The following is a 10,050-nucleotide window of genomic DNA, read 5'->3' as shown; positions in this document are numbered from 1 at the left end:
GAGAATGCTGTTGTGTGCATGAGCAGGTAGGGTTTGTAAAGAGACAAAACTTTGATTTGAGTAAAATACATAGCTGGGAAAAGCACAGTCCTGTTTGGATCACTAATACATTTACAGTTGGAAACAGAAATAGCAAGCTTTAATCTGAAGATGGTACTTAAATAGTTTAATTCCATAACAGGTGAGAGGAAAGGAACTCACATTTTTCCTTTCTGGTAAAACTATTGTAAGATCTTGGTATGTCTATTTTTGTTTGTGCTAGTTTTAAAAAAACAAATAGTTTTAATATATCTCTTGTTTAATATTCTATGAAATTTTAACAAAAAGCTGCTTATAACTGTCCTTGGTCAACAAAGGTCAAGGTCAATAAATTTTAACTCCTTATAAGGGAATTCAACAATGTCCTTCAGTATTTCAGTTAATGGTTGAAATCCATTAGCATTATGTGCCTGGATTCCTCAGTGTCCTCTCAGAATTCTTCCCCTGCAGCTTAAATACTGAGCTCTGTACACTAAGTTGTCCCTAATTAAAACCCATCATTGTGGATAACTGCTGTTCTGGGGGAGGAAAACTTTCCCTGTAGAAAAGCAAGTAGCTCAATTCTCCACAGAGAACGCAGTTCCTCAAAACTTGTCCTGTGAAATGTCAGAGCACAAGCTTTAATGAATGTGGTGAAACCGTGGTTACAGGTATTCATTCTAAAGAAATCAACATGGAAACAATTTTTTTTGATTATTCACTTTATTAGCACACAGTTTATGTGCAGCCAAGCCCAAATTAAAGTTGTTTTGGGGTTTTTATCCATTGCTTAGTGAGGGTTCTTTGAACTGCCATTCAGCTCAGCAATGTTCCCAGAATGCCTCAATTCCAATTTCACTTTGTGTTTCCATTCACAAGGCTTCACCCTCCCTCCCCCTGCCCTCTGCTCTCTGGAGATCCTAAACAATCTACAGAAGTTCCATTTTATTGCCCAGGTAATGGTGTTATTTGAGGATTCAGATTGTTTAGGTGCACCCCAAGTAAGACACTTAGCAAGTGTTGGAACTCTGAAATTGTAGAGAGATGAAAGGCAGGGCCCTTGCTGCTTCTCTTCCAGACTAAATGTGAAATTCTGATGGATTTTGACTTTCCTGACACTTCTCTGGGATTAGATTGGTGTGAGCAGCCCAAATTTTAAACACCGTTCAGTTTGTTTGTGGGGGTTTTGTTTGTGTGTTTGGGTTTCTTTGTTTTTGTTGGTTTGGTTTGGTTTGGTTTGGTTTGGTTTGGTTTGGTTTGGTTTGGTTTGGTTTGGTTTGGTTTGGTTTGGTTGGGAGTTTTTTGTGTGTCTTAAACCAAGTCAGGAGCAATGTCTGTGTTACCAACACTTAACTACCACTTGTTTGTTTTTAAGAGTTTTTGGTTGTAAGATTTCTGGGCAGAAAAACTCACTGGGAATCCTGAGTTCCTACAAATTGGCATTACAATTGTAATGCCAATTTATAATGTGTTTGTGGATACCATATGTAAGGAACTGGGAATGGTAATGCTGTTTTAATTCATTATTGAGCTCCTTTTGCAGTGACATCCCTGCAGTTATTTGTGAATGATTTGAGATACTTCCATTTCTGAGCTGTGTTTGCTCACTGTTTAAGCAAAATAAATGCCATCCCACCAAAACCTGCTTGGGTCCAGAAATCAAATCAAAACACATGATTTGATTCCTGGGAAAGCACAAAACTGAGGCTGGCTTTACTGCGCTCCATAACATTCCTCCTGCTGCCTGAAGGGAATGACAGGAGAATTCCACATTAAATGATACCAGTGTTAGAGTATTTTAGAAAATATATGTATTGTGAAAGGAAATAAGTATGTAAATAAGTTGAAGTTACTTAAGTGTAGGTAACTAATTTTTCAAGTACTTAAGTATTGGAAGGGACTGGCAGGAATGACAAGGAAGTGAGTTTTTTTCAATTCAGAAAAGTGCAGTAAACCAAATTCAAAGAGTATCATGTCTTAAAAACATGGCAATTACTGTTCTCAGGTAGTTAATTTTGATTAATCTAGGATAAATTGTGATTTTAAGCCACTTGATGGCATTTTGCTGAAAGGCAGTCCTGAACTGGTTTTGTTGCCAAAGGGCAGCTCTGCCAAGGGGCAGCAGCAGGGGCATTTCCAGGCTCAGCAAGGTGGCTGAGAAGGTGGGAAGGCCTTGTGCACAGAGATGGGCTAAAAAAGGGAGAGTAGCTCGTCCTTCCCAGAGAAATTCTTGTGGACATAGAAGCTGGAAAGTTAGGAAGTATCTTCAACAGTAATAGCCAGGAACTTCTCAGAGGAAGGAGCACACGGTTTGGTGTGTTTGAAAGATGTCTGGATGGAACATTCTGGGGGATGAGGCTGGTGGGTTTTCCTCTTTAAATAAAGCTGTGGCATTTGAGGAATGGCACGTAGGAGGCATTGCTGGGTGTTGCCGTGGGTGCCAGCTGGCGCCTGTTCCAGGAGCAGAGTGGGAAGGGCGTTTCCTTAGTCTGGCGCTGCAGGCGGTGCTGTACCGGGAGCAGTCGGGGCTGGGCCTGGAGGGCGGGCGGCCCCTCGGCAGCACCAACGAGGGCAGCGATTCTCAGCTGCCTCAGCGTCTTTGCAAGGGCTTCCCTGGGAAAGGCAAAGGGAAAAGCAGCCCGGGCTGATGCGTCTTTGGCATTTGCAAGTAAATAGACAAGTCCTGCACATCATCCGTGGTGAATGATTAGAATCAGCCTGGCAACCACTGCAGCGATTTCTCCTCCGTTTGCTCCATGGGCTCCAGTCCCAGGAAGTCGGACAGGGCTGCATCAGGCAGTGAGTTCAGATCCCATAACTGCTCCTGAGAACGGCCGAGGCAGTTCAGGAGCTGTGGGCACCCCACTGGAGCAGCACCTTCCATCCTCTCCTCTGCTCCCTCCGAGCCACAGCAGCGCCGGTGTCAGTGCTGGCAGGCAGAGGGGCGGGGCTGCCATGGTCCGTGATGGGCGAGGAAATGCTGCTTTCCCCTTCCAGGAGAGAACATTTCCCAGGCAGGAACAGGAATCACCCCCTGCTCCCCAGGGCTGTTGAAGGCTGGAGATGCAATGGCCACGTGCTGTGGCTTGGGCCTGCAGGAATATTCAGCACTCTGGGCAGGATTACTGTTCAGCAGGGCACGGCTGGGCCCAGTGAGGTGGGGGTGCTTTAAAAGGGGCCCGTTAAACACCAGCGCTGCTTGGGCTGCCTCAGCCTGCTCACATTCCACCTGCACACTGCAGGGGACACTGCAGGGAATACCTGCAGCAGCACTGGCATCAGCAGTGCTGAACTGGGCCACAGAGAGAAATCTGAGTAGGGTGGGGCATCAGCGAGTGAGATTTGTTCCTCTTGGAGCACCAGGCTTTGCTTTTGTTCCCTTCAGATTGTCTTTTCTTATTGGTCTCCCCCTTTTGGGGTTTGTGTTGGACAGTGCCAGCCTGTTTGTGCAGCACCTGTACCTCATCCTCCTCTGGCCTCCTGCTCTCTGCCACCCCAACATATGCACTGCTCCCCAGCTCTGCCATCCCAACATCTGCACTGCTCCCCATCTCTCTGCCATCCCAACATCTGCATTGCTCCCCTGCTCTGCCACCCCAACATCTGCACTGCTCCCCTGCTCTGCCACCCCAACATCTGCATTGCTCCCCATCTCTCTGCCACCCCAACATCTGCACTGCTCCCCATCTCTCTGCCATCCCAACATCTGCATTGCTCCCCTGCTCTGCCACCCCAACATCTGCACTGCTCCCCAGCTTCCCAGCCCCTTGGTGCCCTGGGCATGGGGAGGGCAGTGGGTTATGGGATGCCCAAGGAGCCCCTGTGGAATGGCTGCTCCCAGCAGGCAGGGCCCGACATCCCAGCGTGCTCCCAGTGCCCAGCAGGGCGGTTTGCCTGCAGGAGCTGTCAGGCAGAATTTGCTGGGCTTTTCACAGCTCGGAATTCTCCATCCCCCAGAGTGCCCTTGCTAAGAGGAAGCATTGACTGCTGCCAGCCAGCACGCGCATGTGGGAATGGGATTCATTCCAGCCCAGTAAACTGCCTCCTTTCTCCTCTTACTGGAGTCCCAGCTGTAGAAAGAACTAAGCAATGGGGTGAAATCACTGCTTGAAATGACTGAGAACGAATCTCGATCACAGCCTCAGAACCGAGAGCCAGATCGTTGCATTTGCATTCTCCTGAATGCGCTGCAGTCACGGCCGTGCCCCGGGCCGGGATTTGTGTGCCAGCCTTTCCAGGCTGAGGTGTTGGAGATCTCTCAGTGGGCAGGAAATGGGCTGCCTTGGCTGCGCCTGCTCCTGGCAACCGGATCCAACATCCACAGGTGACTTTGCAGTCACCGCGTGCGTCAGTCCCGGTCCTTAGGACAGGCTCCCAGCTCTGCCCTGGGAGTGATCCGGGAGCTCCGGGACACCAAAGGTTTGGAGCGGCCCCCTGACCCTTGGCAATGTGTGCAGGGGTGGAGGCTTCCCTGGGCCAGGGTAGGGAATCCCTGCTTGTTCACAGGCGGAATTCCCGGGCTGGAGCAGTTGGGAGGCGTGGCCGATGGAAAGGGACACGAGCTAAAGGAAAACAGCTCAGGTGAAAGCAGCAGCTGCCAAGGGAGCCGAGCCGGAGGCAGCCCGGGCAGGGCAGAGGATGGGAATCCTGAAAGGGGAACGTGCCAAGACTGGCAAAGGGCAGAAAGCAGAAGCCCAAGCAAGCAAAAGACAACATAAACCACGGAGATAAAAAGACTCTTTAATTTCCCTTTTACTAATGAAATAAATACAGCTGGAGCCACATAAATAAAAGCAGTTGGAAGGATCGTACCAACAGGTGGGGTTTTGCTCACCTGTGCTTTGCTTTCATGTCTTTTCCACTACAAAAGATCGGGTCTTAAAGATCTAAATTAGCACATAGCTTGATCCAAGAGCAGTGAAAAGTGGGAATGAGACACTTTTAGCCCCATGAATGGCTCTTCCCTTGTGTGCTAAGAGAGCTTCAGCAGCAATTCCTGCTTTGGTGACATTGCACAACAATGTCTATTTCCTACAGGGGAAGACTTGAAAAAAAGCAGCTCCACGTGTAGATCACGTTGAGAGCACTCCAGCTCCCCAAAAGCTGAACTGTTTCTTGCAGAACGAAGGAGATGGAAATTGTTTTGCCATTATCTGTGTGGGGACAACGTGTGCCATGCAAATGTCACGAGCAGAGATGGCAGCAGGCGTTGGTCTGAGAAGCAGGGACAGGTTGGATTTAGGGCATCCTAATGAGATTAGAGTGAGACAAAATCTCAGATAATGGGAGCAAAGGAGCACATGGATCCATCCAGGGATTTCTGTAATGGAAAGCTAAATATGCAGAGATCTGGCATCAGATTTAATTTATGGCTGTCATCTTTCTGATTTTGAAACCCAGTCAGTGGCGTGGTATTGGCCAGAGTTTTAAAAAGAAAATGGCATCAGGTGTATTAATCTAACCTACGTGTAATTGCATAAAGAAGGAAAGGAGAACAGCGTTGTTTATCTTTGTTTTGAAGCCTGCAGACGTTGTGGCTGTTTTGCATAATGCACATTGGTATCGCTCGGTGTGTGATACTCTGTAAAATGAGTAATAAAGCTTCTGGCCGTCCCTTAATCCCGCTCAAGGAACACAGAGCAAGTTCTCCCCTCAGGACCTGTCGGCTGCCAGTGCCGGGCTCCACCCGGGCACTCCCATCCGCCTCCTCCTCCTGGCGGAGCCCGAGCAGGGACCCCGCGTCCCCGAGTCCCCGTGCGGGATGCGAGTCCCGGGCTCGGGCACGTCCCTCTGCCCCTGCTCGGTGCAAGGGGCTCAGTGCCGGCTGCCGCCGAGCCCCGCCCGCTGGGGCTCCGGTTCCTCTCCCAAAGCACACGCTGGCCCTGAGAGAGGCAGGGCAGCTGCCGTGGCACGGGAGCGCGGCCATCCTTGGAGAGCTGCTCCTTCCCGGCAGCGGCAGGTGGGAGCTCCCTCAGCCTGAGCTCAGGGCCAGGGGAGGAGCACCCGGATCGTCACCTGCTGCTGCCCGCTCCGGCCCGGGCACCTGGCAGCCCTTCGGTTCCCTCGGGCCGAGCGGATCCGTGGGTGTTCCTGCGCCGCGGGAGCGCCGGGAGCCACGAGCGGCATTGCTCGGCACAGCAACCCCGGGGTGGGGATAACGGGATATCTCATTGCTGGGATAACTGGGTAGTGCAGATAGGCTACAGTTTATGGCATCCTTTCGGGGAGGCTTCTACCTTCCTGTCCCACGTGTGGTTTTTTGCTAGTCTGAAGCAGTTCTCACAACAGACTCAAATGTGTGAGGTCCATTCCCTGTCACCATCCGTGGGGATGTCCACAGTCAATTCCACGACCCTGTGAACTGAGACTAAATAAATTGGGCATTTTCTGGCCTCAGAATCGGAGTCTTAAGTCCTGCGGTTTTTGTCTTTATGGTTTTTTTGTGGTTTTTTTTTTTTTTTTGGTGGTGGTGAAGGTGAGGAGGGCTCAGGGACAAGGTGCTCCGCTGTTGGCGCTCGGACCCAGTCCCATCTGGCCGGGCCCAGGGCTGTGGCACAGGGACTTGAGCCCGGTGTTTCGGGAGTGCAGAACGAGGCTCGCCCAGGCCTTGAGCACAGAGGCCGAGTCCTGCATTTCGGGGCCCGGGGACAGAGCCCAAATCCTGCGTGCGAGTGCTCGGAGCACGGAGCCCCGGCCCGGCGCCGTCCGGGCTCGGCCCCGGCCTCACGGGGGCGGCTCCGGGGCTGAGCGCAGCGCTCAGGCGCTCCCTCGTGGGGCTCCGCAGCGGAGCCCGAGCTCCGGCCGAGGCTCTTCCCAGAGCCGGGACACCGCTGGGGCCTCTCCCCGGTGCCGATGGGCGGTGGGTGCCGAGCCGGGAGCGCGGCGTTCCGGGCCCGTGGGGCCGGCCTCTGGGGGCTCGGGCCCAGCCCCCGCCGCGGTCTCGGGTGCCGGAGGCCCCAGGGCCGTTCCCGGGCGGGCGGGGAGGTGCCGGGGCAGGAGGCGGTGCGGGAGCCGCGGTGTCCGTTCCCGGGCCTGGGCGGGTCCCGGACGGTGCTCGGGGACCCCGCTGCGGGCACGGCGGGCCCGGGCACACCGTGCGGGGGCGGCCCCGGCCGGGCCTTCCCAGCCTTTCTGCGGTGCCTGCGCGGAGCCGCCGCGCCCGTTCGGCGACCCCGGGCCCGACAGAGAGGGACGGGACCGCGGGGCCGGCGGTTCCCGCTCTCCGCCCGCGGCGCCGGGACACGGAGGGTGACATCGGGACACGGAGGGTGACACCGGGACGGGGCTGTGCGAGCTCAGGAGAGGCCGGGACGGGGAACGGCAGAATCCCGTCACCCGGGGGGAGAAGCGGCACCGGCCGCGCCCCCGAGCGGCGGCCCCGGGCCGGGAGCGGCCCCGCCTCAGGGGCGGGCGGGGCCGGCTCAGGTGCGCGGGGCGGGGCCGGGCAGGTGCGCGGAGCCCCAGGGCGGCTGCGCGGGGCGGGCCCGAGGTGATTTAAACCCTGGAAATCGCTGTGACCGCCATTTGCTCCCCGGCGAGCGGTGCTGTTAGCAGGGGCCGGTCGGGGCTCCTCGGCGGGGCCCAGGTGAGGCGCGGGAGCTGCGGCTTCCCACCCCTGCTTCTCTCTTCTCCTTTTTCCTCCCTTCCTTTCTCCGCCTTAGCTCTCTCTCCTCCCTGCCGCCCGCAGAGCCCCCACTTCTCTCCCCCCTTGCTCTCCTCTTTCTGCCCCGCACCTGGTCTTCCCCTGTCCTTCCCCTGCCTGCACACCTCGACTCTCCGCTCCGTCTCTCCTTTTTCTTCCTCCTTATCCCGCTCCCTCTCCCCTCCTGAACCCCCGCTCTCCTCCTCTCCCTGTCCCGTCCTACGTACCCGTCCCGACCCCTCCCAGCCCTCCTTCCTCCCCTCTCCTTCCCCCGGGCACCCAGCCCGACCGCCCCCCATTCCCCTCTGCCTTTCCTACCTGCACCTCCCTCCCCCGCTCCCCTGCAAACCCGGACCCCGCTTCTGTTCCTCTTTCTCATTCTCCCTCCACCTTCTCTGCCCTTCCTGACCTCTCCTCTTGCTGCCCTTTGGCCTCTCTACTCCCCCATTCCCTCTGTATCCCTGTGTCCTCCCCTGACCTTTCCTCTTGCTGCCCCCTCTGCCCCTCTCTGGTCTCTTCATTTCCCCATATCCCAGTGTCCCCTCCTGACCTCCGCTCTTGCCGCCCTTTGGCCTCTCTCTTGTCCCTCTGTCCCCTTTCCCCCTCTCTGTTCTCCCGCAGCCGCGGGGTTCGGGGCGCCGCACAATAAAGCCCCGAGGGCCGGAGCCGGCGCCCCTTGGTTCCAAAAGGGTCGGGGCCCGCTCTGCGGGTCCCCCCTTGCAGATGCCAACACTGCCCCACACCGCCCGCCTTGGGCCGTCCCTGCATCACACCGGGGTCAGGGCGGGCCCTCCTCAGGAGAGGTCCTGGGCTGGGTGGGTTAGCCAGGGGTGGGGGGTCCCGCACGGGCCCCCTCGTTAGGAGGGGGTCCTGGGGGGTGGTTCAGGATGGGCCCCCTCGTTGGGAGGGGGCCCTGGGGGGGTTTGCGGGTGGGAGGGAGGGTGGGAAGGGGGTGGGAGGGCCCCCTCCGGAGGAGGGGGTCCTGGGGAGGGGGTTGGGGCGGGCCCCCTCCGGAGGAGGGGGTCCGGGGTGGGAGGGGCTGGGGGGGTCCACCTCCCCCTTAGCCCCTCCCACCCGGGACCCTCTCCTCCGGAGGGGGTCGGCCCCGGCCCCCTCCCTGGGACCCCCTCCTCCGGACAGGGGCCCGGGGGGGGAGGGGGTGGGGTGGGGGGGAGGGGTAGCAGAGGGGGGTCACGTCACTCTGAACCGTAATTGCACATTGTGTCAGACAACAGCAGTCCCCCTCCCTCCTATCCCCCCTCCCACCCCACCCCCTCCCCCCCCCGGGCCCCTGTCCGGAGGAGGGGGGTCCCGGGGAGGGGGCCGGGGCCGACCCCCTCCGGAGGAGAGGGTCCCGGGTGGGAGGGGCTAAGGGGGAGGTGGACCCCCCCCCCAGCCCCTCCCACCCCGGACCCCCTCCTCCGGAGGGGGCCCGCCCCAACCCCCTCCCCAGGACCCCCTCCTCCGGAGGGGGCCCTCCCACCCCCTTCCCACCCTCCCTCCCACCCCCAAACCCCCCCAGGGCCCCCTCCCAACGAGGGGGCCCATCCTGAACCACCCCCCAGGACCCCCTCCTAACGAGGGGGCCCGTGCGGGACCCCCCACCCGTGGCTAACCCACCCAGCCCAGGACCTCTCCTGAGGAGGGCCCGCCCTGACCCCGGTGTGATGCAGGGACGGCCCAAGGCGGGCGGTGTGGGGCGGTGTTGGCATCTGCAAGGGGGGACCCGCAGAGCGGGCCCCGACCCTTTTGGAACCAAGGGGCGCCGGCTCCGGCCCTCGGGGCTTTATTGTGCGGCGCCCCGAACCCCGCGGCTGCGGGAGAACAGAGAGGGGGAAAGGGGACAGAGAGGGGCAGAGGGCAGCGAGAGGAGAGGTCAGGAGAGGCAGAGAAGGTGGAAGGAGAATGAGAAAGAGGATCAGAAGCGGGGTCCGGGTTTGTAGGGGAGCGGGGGAGCGAGGTGCAGGTAGGAAAGGCAGAGGGGAACGGGGGGGCAAGTCGGGGTACGTGGAACGGGGCAGGGAGAGGAGGGAAGGGGGGGTTTCAGGAGGGGAGAGGGAGCGGGGTAAGGAGGAGGAGGAGGAGGAAGGAGGGGTAGAGGTGGAAGGTCGGGGTGTGCAGGGAGAGGAGGGAAGGGAGCAGTGAAGGGAGGGAAGGAGAGATTCAGGAGAGGAGAGGGAGCCGGGTAGGGCGTAGGAGGGGGAGGAAGAAGGGGTAGGGGGGGGTTAGGGTGTGTAGGGGGGCCAGGAGAGGACGGCAGAGGTGTTCAGGAGCGGAGAGGGAGGGGGAGAAAAGAGGGATAAGAGGGGGAGACCTCACCGGGGAGCCCCGACCGGCCGCTGCCGACAGCACCGCTCGCCGGGGAGCAAATGGCGTCCGCAGCGATTTCC

General features: G+C 57.9%; 1 protein-coding gene across 1 annotated transcript; it reads right to left on the bottom strand.

The window, feature by feature from the left end:
* Positions 1–6,774: 6,774 nt before the first annotated feature.
* On the bottom strand, positions 6,775–7,959 carry LOC132326875 (collagen alpha-1(I) chain-like). Its single transcript, XM_059845600.1, has 2 exons — positions 7,752–7,959; positions 6,775–7,487 (listed from the first exon to the last, which is right to left on the bottom strand). The coding sequence occupies exons 1-2, from the start codon at positions 7,957–7,959 to the stop codon at positions 6,775–6,777; spliced, it is 921 nt and encodes a 306-aa protein (XP_059701583.1).
* Positions 7,960–10,050: the final 2,091 nt, after the last annotated feature.

This window comes from Haemorhous mexicanus, chromosome 4, assembly GCF_027477595.1.
Source record: "Haemorhous mexicanus isolate bHaeMex1 chromosome 4, bHaeMex1.pri, whole genome shotgun sequence".
NCBI classification, from domain to species: domain Eukaryota; kingdom Metazoa; phylum Chordata; class Aves; order Passeriformes; family Fringillidae; genus Haemorhous; species Haemorhous mexicanus.
This window is presented reverse-complemented; position numbering and strand designations above follow the sequence as displayed.